Source organism: Vipera berus, assembly GCF_964194415.1.
Source record: "Vipera berus genome assembly, chromosome: 1".
Taxonomy (NCBI): Eukaryota; Metazoa; Chordata; class Lepidosauria; order Squamata; family Viperidae; genus Vipera; species Vipera berus.
Window position 1 is genome coordinate 338,821,513 of NC_138202.1, and position 19,073 is coordinate 338,840,585.

At 44.4% G+C, this 19,073-nt stretch overlaps 1 protein-coding gene across 1 annotated transcript; it reads left to right on the forward strand.

Annotated features, from left to right (window-relative positions):
• Window positions 1–968: 968 nt before the first annotated feature.
• Window positions 969–17,793, forward strand: TRIM50 (tripartite motif containing 50; the record flags this gene model as incomplete). The annotated part of the gene is made up of 6 exons (XM_081315434.1): window positions 969–1,373; window positions 10,127–10,222; window positions 14,194–14,424; window positions 15,658–15,680; window positions 16,415–16,539; window positions 17,122–17,793. The coding sequence occupies 6 exons, from the start codon at window positions 969–971 to the stop codon at window positions 17,721–17,723; spliced, it is 1,482 nt and encodes a 493-aa protein (XP_081171560.1). The 3' UTR covers window positions 17,724–17,793.
• Between the last annotated feature and the right edge of the window lie 1,280 nt (window positions 17,794–19,073).

Genomic DNA, 19,073 nt, shown 5'->3' on the forward strand with positions numbered 1-19,073 from the left:
TGATTTCAGTTTCTCTCTCGCCCGCCGCTTACCTCCAGCTGTGCAGGCCAGGGGTTGAGGATGCCTGCCATAAAATATTGAAAGACTACTATTTTCCTTCTTGATAATATTTTTTTCTTATTATTTTGAAGTTTGTCGCATTTACTTTCAGTTTAGTTTATTCCAAGAACTGATTTCAGGGCCAGTACTTCTTGTGAACCAAGGTTTCATAAATACATTTATATGGGGGGGGGAACCTACAGAGAGCACAGTTTCCATAGAAGTCTGCAGCTTGGGGCAAAGGATTCACAAAACTGAATTTGGTCATCAACAAAATGTACAAAATTGAAAACATTACCTCCTTCTAGTACCTGATATATCTGTTATGGCTCATTCCTCTCTGAGATTCCTTTCTGGACATTTATACTCCCAGATCATTTATATTTTGGGCTGGCATTTAAATGTCCTAAATTAATCATACATTTGTCAACAATATTAGCAAAGCATATGCCATTATTTTATCAGCTCTATAGCAGAATTTCTCAGAATACGTAGGCATTACTTTTTGGCAAATAGCAGTAGCTGATGAGATCCCAAAATATTTTTTTAAAATATTTCCAAAACAAAGTAGCAAGGAGGCAGAAGTTGTTTTGTTCCTCTTGATAGTTATAGAATAGCAGTTAACTGAATATTACACTTTCAGCTTTCTTCCTCCCAAAACCTTTGACATCCAGAAGTTCCCAAAGTTCCTTAATCTAAGTTTGTTATTACTTTCCTGAGTGTATGTTTTAGGGTACTTTTTTCTTCCTGTACCCTAAGATTGTATTAATCTCTTTATCCTTCCTTTTATTGCCTATTGCAGGAGATAAGAAGGAAGAAAGAAGGGCTATTCTTATCTTTTCCCCAGCTAAATCCACATTTGACGTCTATTCCCTTTCGGCACTGATCTTCCAGGATTCAGCCAAGAAAAGAAGAAGTAAATCAGCCAAATGGCACGGAAATTGAGCATTGATCAACTTGAGGACCAATTGATATGTCCTATTTGCTTAGAGCTCTTCAAAGAGCCCTTGATGCTACAATGTGGACACTCTTACTGCAAGTCCTGTGTAGTATCTCTCTCAGGTGATCTGGAGAAACAGTTCCTTTGCCCAGTATGCCGAAAGGCTGTGGACTATAGCAGATCACCACCCAATGTCAACTTGGCTCGCATCATTGAGGCAATTCATTCCATCGGCAACTCAGATGATAATCAAAACTCTTGCTCTGATCACCACAATCCCCTCAGCCTTTTCTGCGAGCAAGACCAGGAAGTGATTTGTGGTCTCTGCGGCACCATTGGTACCCATCAGCAGCATAAAGTCATGCCCATCTCCACTGTCTACAGCAGGATGAAGGCAGGTGCTTGGAATGTGTATGTATGTATATGACTGCACGGATGAAGTGAGGGCTTAGACCATAGGCAGAATAGAGACAATTGACCATCCTTGGTGGGCCATCTTGTGTCTGTTGATTGGTGGATTAGGTGAATCTTGGTGTGATTCAAACAAACAACTTTTCACTTAAGGGAAAGTTCTTGAGTACTTGAATTCTAGTAAAAAATTGTGTAGCTATTATAAAGCAGAAATCTATACTTCCCTTAACAGAATTTTTGTAGCTCTCTCCCTACGCCGTATATCCCAAGTCCCTCTCTGTGTGAGTAATGTTTTCAAAGGGTGGGAATTATGTAAGTCTAAGGATCATATATAGGGACGCGGTGGCTCAGTGGGTTAGGACGTTGAGCTTGTCGATCAGAAGGTCGGCAGTTTGGCGGGTCGAATCCCGAGTGCCGCGTAGCAGAGTGAGCGCCTGTTACTCGTCCCAGCTTCTGCCAACCTAGCAGTTCGAAAGCACGTAAAAATGCAAGTAGAAAAATAGGGACCACTACGGTGGGAAGGTAACAGCGTTCCGTGCGCCTTTGGCGTCTAGTCATGCCAGCCACATGACCACGGAGACGTCCTCGGACAAGCGCTGGCTCTTTGGCTTTGAAACGGAGATGAGCACCGGCCCCTAGAGTCGGAAACGACTAGCATGCATGTGCGGGGGAACCTTTACCTTTACCTTTTAAGGATCATGCGTGATAGTACCCTGTTCTCAAGGGCAGCAATAGAAAACAATGAATAACATTGTTACAATGAGGGTGATTCGCAGAAATATAAAAACTAGGTGCAGCACTCCCCGTGCCTATGAGTGCCTGATACTGAGTGAGATAAGAGATAAAATGTGAGGCACAAAATCATGCCCAGAAAAGGGAATATTTGAATGGTAGCATAGCCAAAGCTGATCCCACTAGTGAAATACACGTTTTAATAATGTGATAGTTGTAGATCCTGACCTTGATCTCAGATGGTCTCACCTTCCCTTCCATGCTGAGCCAGCTATGAAGGAAGACACGAGTTTGCATAGGAGCTGAACTGTGCTTACAGTTCAGCATATTTTAAGAATTCAGACACTGTCTCACATGTTGTATAAATCAGACCAATCACATGAAGCCATAATTTGACTTTTTTGCTGGAGCATAACCTGTGGCACTTTGTGTTAACCCAGGCTTGAAATTCAAAATGGCTTACAGTCTATTTGAGGGACCACCTTTTCTTGAGTTCAACAGTTAAAGGCTGCAGAAGAAGGCCATCTAAAGATGCTTCTGGAGTCAGAAGACCATCCTTCTGGAACTCTAATTCCAGGCTCCCAGGCTATAAGGCTATAAATCACTTTTCCTTAGCGTAGTATTTGGCCATATTCTCAGAATTTAAAATATCCACAAAGATGCATTTCTTTTACCAGACTTTTAATCATTAAGGTCACAACCTGTGACCAATTGGCTCATCATTTTAGGGATATTTCCCTACCTAAACAGAGAAACCTAATGACCATGGGCAAGCAGAAAAGTAATGGGAGCAGGAACAACTTCCAACTTCCTTGTTTTTTTTTCCTCGCATGAAACTGACAGAGAGCAGTTGAAATTACGATCCTATGACTGTGGCTGATTATAACAGTACAGCAGGGTAATAGCACTAAAAATTTCAATTCCATGGGAGTCCTGGATTTTGGCCACATTCTTTAAGTTACCCCATTTGAAATATATTGATTCAAAAATTGTTGTCCTATCATATACTGTTTCACCCAATTGAAGGTTACAACAATAAACATGAGAGCTCTAGTAGTATATAGACTGCTTTTACATTTAATTTTATATTTTAATTAACAACTCTGAAAAATTGCTTGTCTAAGCACAAAATCAGGATGCAAATGAAATAATAAAATTATTACTCAGATTGTTTCAAGCCTAGATCCTACCACTAAAAATAAGTTCAAAGTCAGAACTGAATCACAAATTAAACTCTGCTCCAAAACTGTCATAATCTCCAGATGTTTCAAAGTTTGTGCTATGATCATCTTTCATCTACTTCCTTTCTTTTAAATGTAAGCTAAAAAAAAAAGAGCCACTGAGTCAGATTAAACGCTGCATTGCAGAATTCATATTCTATAATAAGGCACTGTAGTTTCATGGTAGAAAGATTAGTTTTGCATATTTGAACATTGAATATACCTCAAGTCCTGCATATCCAGTTTGAAGGATCTAATGACCCTTGTCTGACTGAGTCTCTGGGGATTTGATAGTATCATTAATATAGATGACTCAAAATCTTAGTGGAAGGTTACTTCATGTGATCTCTGCAATTTCTCTTTTTCATATCTGAATGTTTTCTAATTTCACAGTCCTTTAGAGCCCTCTCAAAGCGGTTTACAGAATCAGCATATTACTGTTCTGTACCAGCCTGCTACCGGCCCTGCAGAAAAGACAGGGACAACCCCTTTACAAGAAGGCAAGAGGCTGGAACTAAGCCTGCCAAATTTATTAACATAAAACAGAGCAAACAGAGCAAAGAGAGCAAACACGAACCATGAAACAGGAGCTATTCAAACGGTTGCCTTCAGCAAACCAGCCCTCCCACACATTCCCCTTTTAAACAATTCAGGGCGTGGCTTCTCTCTGCCTCCTTCTGAGGTGCCCCATTGCCTTCCTCTGTTTACTCCTGATTGACTGCCTCCTGTGTCGGGCGTCCTTGAACAGGGCCAGCTGTGGGTCATCTTCATCCATGCTGTCAGGCTCACACAGCTTGGTCTGCATCGTAACCAGGTGGGAGGGGCCTGGCTGAGGGCTCTCATCAGCAAGCTCTCCAACACCCTCAGCAACCTCTCCAACACCCCCCTCCTCCTCCTCTGAATCGTCCGACCCAACTACCGAACCCACAGGCTGACCCTGAATCACAACACTATCCCGCACTGCAGGGCCCTTCCCCCGGGTCTGCCGATCCGGATGCGGTCGGGATGGAAATTGTTCATGAAAAGCGGTCACCAAAGCAGGGGCATGAACGGTGGTCGCGTCTTCCCAGGTGAACTCCTCTGGTCCGTAGCCTTTCCATTCAATCAGGTACTGGAAACGACCTTTCAGCCAACGGGAGTCCCTGATGCTGGCAACCTCGTACTCGGGGGTGCTGTCTCCATCATGAGGTCCTGATGGGGGAGGTTCCGCTCGGCGGAGTGGACAGGCCGGTTGCTCGGGGAGCAACAGAGACCGATGAAAAACTGGGTGCACGCGCAGGGAATGTGGCAGAGTTAAGCGATAGGCAACCGGATTGATGACAGCCTCGACTGGGAACGGTCCTAAATATCGGTGATCTAACTTTCTCACCGGCTGTGTTGACGGTAGGTTCCTGGTGGACAACCAGACCCGATCTCCCACCGATAGTGGAGGCGTATCCCGCCTTGACCGGTCAGCAAACCTTTTGTAATCGGCCTTGGCCTTCTCTAACTGACGTCGCACCAATCGATGGATCACCTGTAACTCTGCCATGAAGTCGTTCTCTGCCGGCTCCGGTGAGTCCACAGGAGAAAGGGGGAAAAACCGGGAGTGATATCCCACATTGGCCAAGAACGGTGTCATCTGTGTGGAGGTGTGCTGCGAATTGTTAAATGCAAACTCAGCTATGGCCAGATAGTCCACCCAATTGTTTTGCTGCAGATTGACGTAGCAGCGCAGATATTGTTCCAGGATACCGATGACCTTCTTGGTTCCCCCGTCAGTTTGAGGATGATGCGCGGACGAGAGGCAAATCTTGATATCCAACGCATGCATCAACTCCTGCCAGAAGCGGGAGACGACTATCAGGGAGGCCGTGCAGCCGAAACACCTGCTGAATGAACATACGACTAGTGGCACCATACACTGTCGTAAAACCAGAGGATGGGGGTAAATCCATCAAGACATCCATGGACACAGCCCCCCAGGGTCTTTTGGGTGTCAGCAAGGGCTGCAGTAATCCAGGCGGGGCCCTTGACGCTGACTTGGCCTGCCTGCATGGGATGCAGGAGGTGACATAGAACTGGATGTCATTTCAGACTCGGGGCCACCAGAAGGTACGGGAGACCAGGTTCAGGGTCTTGAACAGGCCAAAATGCCCTGCCGCCGTTTATCGTGACACTGACTGAGGATGAGTCCCCTGAGTGGCCCTCCTGGAACGTAGAGCCAGTCGTGATAATACAAGAGTCCATCCGTGACTGTCCAAGGAGAATCTGGCCCCACCTCCTCCTTCCGCTGAGCCACCCACACCTCCTGCTGCTGTGCTTCCCGGATCCGAGCCCGTATATCAACTGGCTCCCGCACCACAGCAAAAGACTCGACGGGGATCACTGTCCTGGGCAGAAGCTTGTCTTCCACTCGGGAACATTCGGGCTTCCTGGACAGAGCATCCGCTCTTTGATTGTGCCCGCTAGGTATGTACCGAACTCGGAAGTCGAACCTCGCAAAGAAAAGAGACCACCGGATCTGGCGTTGGTTCAAATTCCGAGCGGTCTGCAGGCTTTCCAAATTCTTATGGTCCGTCCGGACCTCAATTTGATGCCGTGCTCCCTCCAGATGATGCCTCCAGGCCTCGAACACCACTTTGATGGCCAGCAGCTCCTTCTCCCAGATTGTATAATTGCGCTCCGAAGGGTTCAGTTTACGTGAATGGTACGCGCAAGGGAAGAGGGTACCGCTGGGCGTCGTTGCCTGGAGTAACACCGCCCCAATGGCAATGTCGGAGGCGTCTGCCTCCACGACGAACGGCCGTTGCAGGTCAGGATGCTTCAAGATGGGCTCCTTCATGAAGGCTTCCTTCAAAGTCTGGAAAGCCCGTTGTTCTGGAGCGTTCCACTGGAACCGAGTCTTCTTCTGCAGGAGCCGGGTGAGGGGGGCTGTCAAGGCAGCAAACCCAGGGATGAAAGTTCGGTAATAGTTGGCGAACCCAAGAAGTCACTGAACATCCTTCACGCGACGCGGGGGTTGCCAACTCTGCAAAGACTCAACCTTACTCGGCTCCATGGCGATGCCCTCAGGAGAAATGCGGTGACCCAGGAAATTGATGGTCACCCGGTAGAACTGGCACTTCTCCAACTTGGCAAACAGCCGATGTTCTCGGAGTCGCTGCAGGACCTGATGGAGATGCTGATGGTGCACCTCACGCGACGGGGAGTAGATCAGGATGTCGTCCAAGTAGATCACGACAAACTGATCCAACAAATCCCGGAAAATGTCGTTCATGAAATGCTGAAACACGGCGGGGGTGTTGGTCAGGCCAAACGGCATCACCGTGTACTCAAAATGTCCATAGCGAGTACCAAACGCCGTCTTCCACTCATCACCTGGCCGAACCCTGACGAGGTTGTAAGCTCCACGCAGGTCCAGTTTCGTGAAGATCTTAGCCTCCCGGAGTCGGTCCAAGAGTTCGGGGATGAGGGGCAGCGGGTAACGATTGTGCACCGTGATGGCGTTGAGTTTTCTATAATCGCAGCAAAGCCGCAATTCGCCGGACTTCTTTTTGACGAAGAGCACGGGTGCAGACACTGGCGAGGACAAGGGCCGGATGAAACCGCGAGCCAAATTCTTCTCCAGAAAGTCCCGCAATGCAGCCAACTTGGGGTCCGACATGGAGTACAAACGCCCACTGGGAGAGGCGCATCAGGGACTAAATCAATGGGGCAATCATAGGGCCTGTGCGAGGGTAATTGATCCGGCTCTGTCTCGCTGAACACATCAGCAAAGTCGGACAGTTCGGGAGGCAAGGAAACCCCTGGGGAACCCTCCACCTGGCCGGCACAGATATGGCGGGAGTGGTCCACGCACTGCAAGCTTGGGAAGGTGACCAAGTTCTGTGACCAATAGATCTGTGGGTCATGCGCCCGGAGCCACGCCAGTCCCAAGACCACGGGGAAATGCAGATCTGAGGTGATATAGAATTGGATGGCCTCCACATGGGAACTGATGGCCATACATAATGGTTGCGTGGCGGCCATAATTGGCCTAGACAGGAGCACTCGACCATCGATAGTCTCCACTAACATGGGCGGATCCACCGGGCACTGGGGAACAGCCGATTTGGCCACAAATGCTGAGTCCATAAAATTTGTAGTGGCCCCAGAGTCAATTAAGGCATGGACTGGAATCCCCTCTGGCTTGCCAGGAAGGATCAGACGTGCCTCCAATATCAGATGCCGTGGAGGTCCACAGGCAGCATCGGAAAGACGTCGCTCAGTTTTGTTGTGGGACGCCCGATCTATCACACCGTCTAGATCGGGCTCGGGGCGTTTCCCGACAGAAAAGTAGGGGACTTTCTCGGGGCAGACTCGGTCACTGATGCCCGCTGTCGCTTCTTTGGGCAAAAAGCAGCCAAATGCCCAGGGTCCCTGCAGTAAAAACACAACCCCCCCGATCGTCGTCTGTTCATTTCAGTCACCAATAGACGAGACCTGGCGGCACCCAGCTCCATTGGCTCCTCCCTTTGAACTGGGGGCTCACACACAACAGGGGCTGCAGGGGTCTGTGGGGTGGCACGGCGACTCCTTCGCTGCTGCAACCGAGCATCGATCTGCAGGCAGAGATGGATCAGCCCATTCAGGTCTGAGGGAATATCCACACGGGCCAGCTCATCCAACATCTCCTCTGACAATCCATCCTGGAAGGCATCCACAAGCGCAGCCTCATTCCAGGCGGAATCCTGGCTAAGCAGCCAAAAATCGCTGATATAGCCCTGTAGGGGGCATTGACCCTGCCTCAGAGCTTTCAGGCGTCGAGTAGCAGTCTGCGTCTTAATAGGGTCCTCATACATCAGACGCATATGATCACAAAACCCCACAAAGTTGTCCAACTAGGTTGAGCCAGCAGAGGCGTGCCCCAACGAGCTGCATCACCCGAAAGAAGGCTTAACACAAACCCCACCTTATCCCGGTCAGTGGGGAAATCAGCTGCTCTCACGCTGATAAAGAGCTGGCATTGTCCCAGGAAAGCAGGAAACAGTTCTAGATTGCCAGTAAATTTATCTGGCATCACAACTTGTCATTTTTTCCTGGGTGGGGGTGATGGTGGGGGTGCAGCATGGACCTGAGCTTGCAGTTGAGCCACCTGTGCTGCCAGCAAAGTGAGTTGCTGGGCGAGCTGGGCATTCTCAGCACGTAGCTGCTCCATAATAATAGTAAGGGGTGGTTGGCTGAAGGCAAACTGTTCTGTACCAGCCTGCTACCGGCCCTGCAGAAAAGGCAGGGACAACCCCTTTACAAACGGCAAGAGGCTGGAATTAAGCCTGCCAAATTTATTAACATAAAGCAGAGCAAAACAAGACACCAACCATGAAACAGGAGCTATGAAACAGGAACTAATCAAGCGGTTGCCTTCAGCAAACCAGCCCTCCCACGCATTCCCCTTTTATACAGTTCAGGGCGTGGCTTCTCTCTGCCTCCTTCCGAGGTGCCCCATTGCCTTCCTCTGTTTACTCCTGATTGACTGCCTCCTGCGTCGGGCGTCCTTGAACAGGGCCAGCTGTGGGTCATCTTCATCCATGCTGTCAGGCTCACACAGCTGGGTCTCCGTCGTAACCAGGTGGGAGGGGCCTGGCTGAGGGCTCTCATCAGCAAGATCTTCAACCCCCTCAGCAAGCTCTTCAACACCCCCCTCCTCCTCTGAGTCGTCCGACCCAACTGCCGAACCCACAGGCTGACCCTGAATCACAACACTTGGCATTGTCCCAGAAAAGCAGGAAACAGTTCTGGATTGCCAGTAAATTTATCTGGCATCGCAACTTGGCATTTTCTCCTGGGTGGGGGTGATGGTGGGGGTGCAGCATGGACCTGAGCTTGCAATTGAGCCACCTGAGCTGCCAACAAAGTGAGTTGCTGGGTGAGCTGGGCATTCTCAGCATGTAGCTGCTCCATAATAATAGTAAGGGGTGGGAGGCTGAAGGCAAACTGTTCTGTACCAGCCTGCTACCGGCCCTGCAGAAAAGACAGGGACAACCACTTTACAAGAAGGCAAGAGGCTGGAACTAAGCCTGCCAACTTTATTAACATAAAACAGAGCAAACAGAGCAAAGAGAGCAAACACGAACCAGGAAACAGGAGCTATTCAAACAGTTGCCTTCAGCAAACCAGCCCTCCCACGCATTCCCCTTTTAAACAATTCAGGGCGTGGCTTCTCTCTGCCTCCTTCCGAGGTGCCCCATTGCCTTCCTCTGTTTACTCCTGATTGACTGCCTCCTGCGTCGGGCGTCCTTGAACAGGGCCAGCTGTGGGTCATCTTCATCCATGCTGTCAGGCTCACACAGCTTGGTCTGCATCGTAACCAGGTGGGAGGGGCCTGGCTGAGGGCTCTCATCAGCAAGCTCTCCAACACCCTCAGCAACCTCTCCAACACCCCTCTCCTCCTCCTCTGAATCGTCCGACCCAACTGCCGAACCCACAGGCTGACCCTGAATCACAACAATTCCCCCCCTACAACCTGGGTCCTCATTTTATGGACCTCGGAAGGATGGAAGGCTGAGTCAACCTTGAGCTGGTGAGAATCGAACTGTCGAACTGCAGACAGACGGCAGTCAGCAGAAGTAGCCTGAAGTACTGCATTCTGACCACTGTGCCACCACGGCTCATGAGCAGTCACATTTGTTTTGGCCCTCCTTGTGAGCTCTAAGAAGCATTTGGTGGTCATCAATGAAAAATACATTTTAAAATGGATAAATAGTTTTGTTTCTCTTACTTCCTTTCCCCACAAATTTAGCTAATGCAAATCTGCTTTTTTCAGGAGGAACTCTCCATGTTGATAACAGATGTGCAACAGCAGAAGAGAAGCCTTGATGAACATGTCAGCAAATTGATGAATAACAAAACTCGAATTACGGTGAGCTTACACAGGCAGATGACATTATGCCAGTGACTTTCTTGTCTGCCTTTCTTTTCATCCAACTTGTATATATGACTGTCGGTATAATATGTTTTGTTGTTGTTGTTATTATTGTTCATTCATGACTGATTCCTAGCTCGGTCTGGACAACTGTCTGGCCAAGTCCCTGAAGTTATCTTGGCAAGGATTTTCAATAGTGGATTGCCATTCCTTTCTTCCTAGGGCTAAGAGAAAGCGAATGATACAAAGTCATCCAGCTGGTTTTGTGCCCAAGCAGGATTAGAACTCATGGTCTCCCAGTTTCTAGTCTGATCCTTAATCATCATGCCAAACTGGTTCATAGTACTATTTTTACAATAAATAAGCACATTGAAGGGAAGGTATGGATGTTCAGACAATTAATTTTAGTTTTCTAGTGATTATCTGCTGTATATTCTTGAGTGTTTGGGGCTGAGTAAGGTGCCTTTGGCAGTTGTCATGTTTACCTCAGTTAAGAGGGGTGAATCTTGCTAAAGTTTCAAATGTGAAATTACCTGACATTTTTCTGTTGCTCCATTTCTTAGACCAGCAGTCCCCAACCTTTCCAGCTTTGTGGATTGGTGGTGCCAGCGGGGTGTGTGGGTATGTGTGTGTGTGTGTGTGTGTGTGTGTGTATGGTTTTGAGCATTTGCATGCCACTTGCACAAATACAGTTTCATTTGCTCATGCGTTCGCCCACCACTTGCGAGGCCTGGTTCCCAATGGACCACAACCTGGTACCAGGCCACAACACAGAGGGTGGGGAACCCTAACTTAGACAGTAGCCAATTTGTTATAGTGGGTAAGACATCAGGCTAGAAACTGGGAGACAGTGAGTTCTAGTCTTGTCTTAAGTACAAAGCCACCTGTGTGACCTTAGCTAGTCATGCTTTCTTACCTTAGGAAGTAGGCAATGGCAAACCTCTTCTGAAATTTTACCAATAAAATTGTAGGGATTTGTCTAAGTCAGGGGTAGGCAACCTTGGCTCTTTCATGACTTGTGGCTGAGCATGGCTGGCTCAGGAATTCTGGGAGTTTAAGTCCACGAGTCCTAAAAGAGCCAAGGTTGTCTACCCCTGGTCTAGGCAATCACCAGGAATCAAGATTGATTCAAAGATAGCAAACAACCCCACCCCCCACTCCACTGTGGCTTAACTGTTCATTTTAGATTTTTGACACAAAACACCCTGAATCCGCAAACAGATCAAGGAGAAATGACTCTGTATGTACATCCAGCACTTTAGTAAATTCTGAAAATTATCCTCTGATTCCTAACACTTCCAGGGGGGGGGGAATCCCTAAATCTTTGTGGAATAATGTTCAGTATGATTCAATACATATTGTCTTTTTTCTTTAGTTCCTACACTCAGCTAAATCTCAGATCTCAATATTGAATCACATGGAAGAACTAAATGTAATTATTAGTTTTTCTGAGGCAGTCCAAGTCAAGAGGATATGCTTAAACTACTATAATAATTTCAAACCAATTAAGTAATAGGAAAAGCCAAAGCTTTCAGGTGAAAAAAGGAATAATCTAGTTTAGTAAGTTGACCAGCATCTTTTCCAACAGAATTCTAGAAAGTCATAGACTTAACAGAAAATACCTCCCAGGAAATTAGCTCATAATAAAGCCACTCTTGGAGTTCTTTTCAAAGCACCTGACATTTATTGTCAATATTGATTTTGTTGGATTACTGGCAATAGTTAGATGTTTTTCCATTTCTAATCTTCGTCTTGAGGACATTAGGTCATAGCTGAAAAATTCTAAATGTGCACCACCAAACACTACAGACACAGAATGCTCAATCAGGGAGTTGCTTTATACTTGTCACAAAAACTCCCTGGAAATGGCCATCTGAATTATATCACATAATGGAAAGGATCCCAGCAGTAATTTTGTACAATCAAATAGCTGAGTTGCTACATATAACACTTTACCCAACAGGCAATATTTGGAAATGATTAAGTGCCCTCACATTGTTGTGTAGTGAGTTCTTCGCACAGGAAAGGAGACGAGGCAAGTGAGTTCAACGAAGCTCATGGTTTATTGCTTGCAAGATCTGAACTGAGAATTGGGCTGCAGCTTGCAGCAATTTATAGCCTGGCCCCTAGGCGGCAGGCAATAGGTTTAAACCATTGCCGCCTAGGGACAACCAATAGCAGCACTGGAGACCTGGAGTCTGGGTTGCTGGAGAGCCGTTAGTTGCTCCAGTTTACCACGTGGTGTTACAACTGAGCCCAATACATAACACACATGATTTCAAGAAATTCTGATAAGTAATCTGTATTAAAGTAAAGAAGCTTGTTATGTATCCAGGTGAAGAGAACACATACACACTTACATAGCAGTCACCACCAGGGGGTGTTGAACTGTATCTGTTTTGGCGGGAACCCAGTTTCAGCGGGAAACAGAGGTTCAAACCGATTGGCCGGCTGCTCACCTGGTCAGGTATAAAAGGAGGGCAGGTAACCCCTATTCCCCAGTACAGTCACTTCCACCTAATAAAGATCTACCATGCTGTACTCATCGTCTCGGTGTACTTCCTGCTCTCCAGAACGCACAACACAACAAAGCCAATATTTAGAAACTCTATATTTAGAAACAATAATCAAATCTTTTTGCATGTTTCTTGTACCCTTCGCTATGAAACTGATTACTTAATAATGGTTTCTGTCTCTTTTTTTGCTTAGATGCATCTTATAGTCAGTGTTGCCTTTCACTGATGAAAGAGAATGCTTCTAATACAGGTAGTCCTTAATGGACCCCTTCCAAAGTTGGAACAACCCAGTTCCAAGTTGCAACAGCTGCCCACCCCCAGTCACATGACCAGGTGCTCAGCAAGCAGCCCGCATTTATGGCCATTTGCAGCGTCTTGCAGTCAGATGACATTTTACAAAGTTTTGTCTGAAACCTGGCCTTTACTTCCATTTTTTGGCAAACACAACTCATAGCAAAGGATGGGTTCAATTTACGACCATTGCACTCACTTTATGACTGCAACATTCATTTTACAATTGCGGCATTTGCTTAATGATCACTGCAAAAAAGTTCATAAAATTGGTTCAACCACATGGGCGACCCACTTTATGACTGTCATGGGCAGGCTCCATTATAGTTAGAAGTTGAGGACTACTTCAATGTACATGCAATCTATCTCTCTCATTCTTTTCTATCATCATTAATTTGGCAGGCAACTCCAGATTCATAGACTGAAGACACATTATGCCAGGCTGTGGCTAATTTAATAACAGTTTGTGTGATAAATTACTGTTTACATAATTCACCATAAATGTGTTAAAAATAATAGTTAAGCTCTCAAAATATGCTAGGTCAAAAATTAACCAGGTACACTGCAGCGTTTGAACTCAGTAACAGAGTATTCAGAAATAGGAAGACACTAGGTTCTGTTCACATCTAAACTTTTCTGGCCAAAAAATTAGCTCACTGGTCCTTGTGTCCCTTCTTAATGCAAACTGTGTAACAGAAGCTAAGCAGTTTAGGCTGCATGGGAAAAGCAAAAATTATTCTTGTAAGGTATTACAAATCCAGTCTAGTCCCATAATCCAATTAAAAATTGTTGAGGGGAGGAGGAATACTGGAGAGTAACAGGTATGTAAAGAGGGAAATAATACTATATCAAATTTGTTAGTGTGCAACCTATTCAAGCAGATTGAATTTATTTCAAGATCAGTGTATCTCATGCTGGTGAGACATGGACAACTGACATAAAGATTTTGTCATATTTCTGCCAGTTACTGATAGCTGCAAAGCAATGGACTCCTGAACTAAGATTGCAGGCAGGAGTGGCTGACAGCATTAGAGTTTACATTGAGATGGTCATCAGATTTCTCACATTTTAGTATTATGCCCACTCCTACCCCACATGGGCCCAACTCAAACTCAGGATTGTATTACTCTGGTGATAATTGTTATATTTTGTCCCACACAGAATGAATCTGATGTCTTCAAGTGGGTAGTCAGAAAGCAGTTCCAGGATCTGCATAGGTATATTGATGAAGAGAAAGCTAAATTCCTGGAGCAGGTAGAAAGGAAAACAACTCGTATCATTGCCTCTATTGAGGTTCAGGTGAGGCAGAGAGCAGACACCCTTCAGAAGCTAAAGGAGCTGGAAGACTCTCTGGAGAAATTCAACAATGAACACCAGCTGGATTTCATACGTGTACGTTTGTCTATCTGCTTGCTATAAATAATCAGGGACATGCTAAGATGTGCTGCCAGCAGCAGAAAATCAAAATTGTTAAAGACCCCTACTCAGAAGTAACAAGCAGACCGAAAGAGGCATACTGGAATCTGGAGAACCTAAGAGACATTTAGCAAATTGCTTCTATTAAAGAGTCCAAATTTGCTTTGCAGTTTGTTGACGCTTAAAGGCCTAGGCATATGGAAGAAGCTTGCCTATTAGGAGAATAAATCTTCGGATGATTGAACTACAGTATAGGTAGTCCTTGACTTACAACAGTTCATTTAGTGACCATTCAAAGTTACAACAGCACTGTAAAAAATGACTTATGACCATTTTTCATACTTATGACCATTGTATGATCACGCGATCAAAGTTCAGATGCTTGGCAACTGACCCATATTTATGATGGTTGCAGTGTCACAGGATCATGTGATCACCTTTTGTGACCTTCTGGCAAGCAAAGTCAATGGAAAGCCGCATTTACTTAAAAACCACTTTAGTAATTTAACAGTTGCAGTAATTCACTTAACAACTGTGGCAAGAAACTTGATAAAAAGGGACAAAACACACTTAACAAGTGTCTCACTTAGCAATAGAAATTTGGGGTCAGCTGCGGTTGTAAGTCGAGGACTACCTGCTCTCCATACTATGAAGGGCCAGGAGCCCTAGTAGCAGAGCAATGATGCAGACTAGGCAGGCTTACATCACACAAGTCACACAGATTAAGGATAGGATTTCTCATTTTCCTCAGGCTTGGTGGAAGAATTTGGAGGGTTTACTTTTTTATACTTTAATATGAACCCTATTTAAGTTTTTATATATTTCAATCTTTAAAATAGCAGAAAACTCTACAGTTTGTGCAATTATGGTTAGAGCAATCAGTTATAATTGATATTAAAAAGGGAGGTTTTCCACTTTTGACCTAAGAGTAGGCCTAATTCCATATAGTCATGAAAGCTTAAGGTACTTGTTTACAGCCTAGATTTTGAAGAGTACATGCAAATAAGGGCTTGTAGTTCTATTGCAGTTAAGGAATGTATACAGTAAGTATGCAAGAATTCCAAAGTTTACCGGAGTAAATATGGATTCCAATTGCTCAGAGAACTCAATAGTCCCATTAATTTTCTCCCATCTTCCTCCCCTCTATACAGTCTTCAGTATACATTTAAATAACACAAGTGCACTAAATCTGTCTACATCTCTTCACAGAAATATGGATCTCTTCCCTCCAGGTATGTAAAATAAGAGTGTATGAAAGAGAAACAAAACACTGTAATTCTAGTCTCTTTTCTATGGATCTTGGAAGGCATTTCAGAAAATGCCTTCACAGAAAGTGTCAAGGAAGAGTTGATCAGATACGTTTGTTAGCTTTTTTGAAATTCTTATTAAGAAACATGGTAACAGAATCCACGCTTTTTTTCAAAGCAAAATATGTGTACAATATTCCACATTGTCCGCAAAGAATACTGTCTCAGCAATTCCAATGTGCTGAAGCATATTTACTCAAAAGTAAACTCTGCCATGTTCACCAAAATTTAATGACAAATATGCAATGGATTGCAAGCTCCTGCAAAGTTGATGCTATGACATAAAAAATTGAAGAAGTCTTAATAGTATTCATTTCCAGCCCTGAACTCCTTCATCCCAGAGCATGTGGCTTCCAATCAAAGTGTGATTTTTAGGCTTCAAGAATGGAGAGATCTGTTTTCCAGATCTTCTAAATGAGATTCTTGAGATGTGTGCTTTGAATCTTGAAAATTATATGCTCTGCCACTGAACCAACGTTCTCGTAGATATATACCGTCCAGCAGAAGGATAAAGTAACTGCTTTTATATTCTGAGTACTTCCTCAGAATTTTCAGTCCCATCAATTAATAGGATAAGATAAGAATTGAATATTTTAAAAGCAGATTTATGAAGTGTTTTGAGTTTGGGAAAATATTAATGGAAATTAATACATATCCAGGTCTGAACTTCTCTATCAGCACCCAGCCGAAGGCATATACAGTGCAGTTTCTTTTAAGCCTGACTTCCACCAAGAGGATGTAAAGATGATGGTGTGGAAGCGTCTGCTCCGTAAAATCCTCCCAGGTATGGCTGCTGCTGGAGGAGAGGAAGAGGGGAGGCTGTTTCATGAGCACTTCCACATACAGCACTTAAAACATTTGTGAATATGTGTCTTTATCATGACGTCCAAGGTCCCTTCCAACTTCTTCTTCTTCTTCTTCTTCTTCTTCTTCTTCTTCTTCTTCTTATTATTATTATTATTATTATTATTATTATTATTATTATTATTATTATTATTATTTCTTTTCAGAGATCAGAGCTAAGATAAATGGGGTTGAGACTGTAAAGCTAGCAAATGGCAATGGATTTTGAAAGTGCTATCTGTGTTTCCTGAGTTCTGCAATCCCATTTTGACTATTACAAAAAACTGAGGCCCATTCATAGAATTCTATTCTATTGAATAGAATTCTATTCTATTGAATAGAATTCTATTCTATTCTATTCTATTCTATTCTATTCTATTCTATTCTATTCTATTCTATTCTATTCTATTCTATTCTATTCTATTCTATTCATATAAAGGAGGAGGCTTGATCACCTCAGCTGATTTTTCTGAATATTACCCAGGATTCCTCAAAGAATTTTGATTTTTATCCCTTCTCATAGCACCAGAAATGCTGAAGCTGGACCCTGCGAGTGCTCATCCTATGCTCGAGCTGTCCAAGGAGAATACTATGGTGAAATATGGACTATTCCAATGGCGAGACAGCAATCCTGACCGCTTTGACTACAGCAATTGTATCCTGGCTAATAAAGGCTTCTCTTGGGGAAAGCACTACTGGGAGATTATTGTGGGCTCCAAGAGTCACTGGCGCCTGGGCATCACCAAGGGCACAGTCAACCGCAAAGGCAAACTGAGTAAGAGCCCAGAAAATGGGGTCTGGCTCATTGGCTTAAAAGAGGGCAAAGTATATGAGGCCTTCAATACCAGCAGACTGGTTTTGCCGATTTCAGCCCGACCCCAACGAATTGGAGTCTACCTGCACTATGAGAAGGGAGAACTAACCTTCTACAATGCTGACAGCCCAGATGAGCTGATACCAATCTATACTTTCCAAGCAGAATTCCAAGGCAAGCTGTACCCCATTTTGGACATGTGTTGGCATGAGCGGGGTATCCATAACAACTTACCCATTATACTACCTACTCCCAAAATGCTGCAGACTGAGGATGACTGCACCAATACTGATGAGCCCACCAAGTTATAATACGATATAATATGCTACTATTGTGTCAAGTTACTGGGAAAGCTCCAGACTGTCTTAGTGGGAGCAATAAATGCAAACTAAACTGTTCCTCTGAATAGAACTCATTCAATTTAAAGAATTCTAGGCAGAATTCTGCCTCAGGACTCTGTTTTGTTTTTAGCGCACCTGACTATATAAGGGCATTTTGGCTTTAAGGGTCCAAATCAAGACTACGTATAAAGCAACAGAGCGAACTCCATGCTGAAGTGTGGAATCTCAATGACATCTATACTTCCCTGCTAATTAACTACTAACTAGGGCAGGGGTAGGCAACCTCGGCTCTTTTATGACTCATGGACTTCAACTCCCAGAATTCCTGAGTCAGCTATGCTGGGAGTTGAAGTCCATGAGTCAGCTATGCTGGGAGTTGAAGTCCATGAGTCATAAAAGAGCCGAGGTTGCCTACCCCTGAACTAGGGGATAGTTTAGTCCAAAATTACAGATCAGTTGAAAGGAACACTATGTTTCCATTGTTTTCAGTGGGTTTTTGCAGAATAACTTCCTTGTGATGCATTGTTTGTGCTTATTTAAATTAAATTAAATTTAAATTTAAATTTAAATTTTAATTCCATTTATATCCCGCCCTTCTCCGAAGACTCAGGGCGGCTTACAAGCTTAGCAGTAGCCTTCATTCTATGTATATGCCTGCTTATTAGGGCTTTCACACACACACCCTGAAGCGGCATTATTACAAAGTCAGCTTATTGCCCCCAACAATCTGGGTCCTCAGATGGAGGAGTTCAACTGGCATTCTAGGAAATGATGCTCAGACTCTTAATGCTTGGAACAAACATCTGACTTTGCCTCTAGGCTGCTTCTGGGAACCCTGCCAGGCAATCTATTTCAAAGGCCATTTTTCCCCCTTCTTTCTGTTTTTCAGTCTTCTTTTTTCCTCTATTGTTACCCATTTTAGCAAGTTTTACAAATCTGAAAGGCTAGTTCTATTTAATGTTATTTAAATTAAAATGCCCAAATTAATATTTTATATTCTAGACCTTCATGCAAGAGTATAATGAATGCAGTCAGTACATATTTCATCAAGATTGTAAAAAAATGGCAAGCCAGCACAAATAACTTAGTGCTATCACAATGCAAGTATAGCCTAAAAGGTTGAGGGATTCATTAATTTCTATCTGTACATATTAATGCATTAAATTTGTTTACTTGGAGGATTTCTTTCAGTTGTGGCACCTGCTTATTATGTCTCGCTTCTTCTCTTTGCTATTGGTGGTTTCTATTTGCTTTTAGTGATTTAAAAGCCAATACTGTTTTTTAATCTTTTATACTGAATAAAGTGACTTTACAATCTTT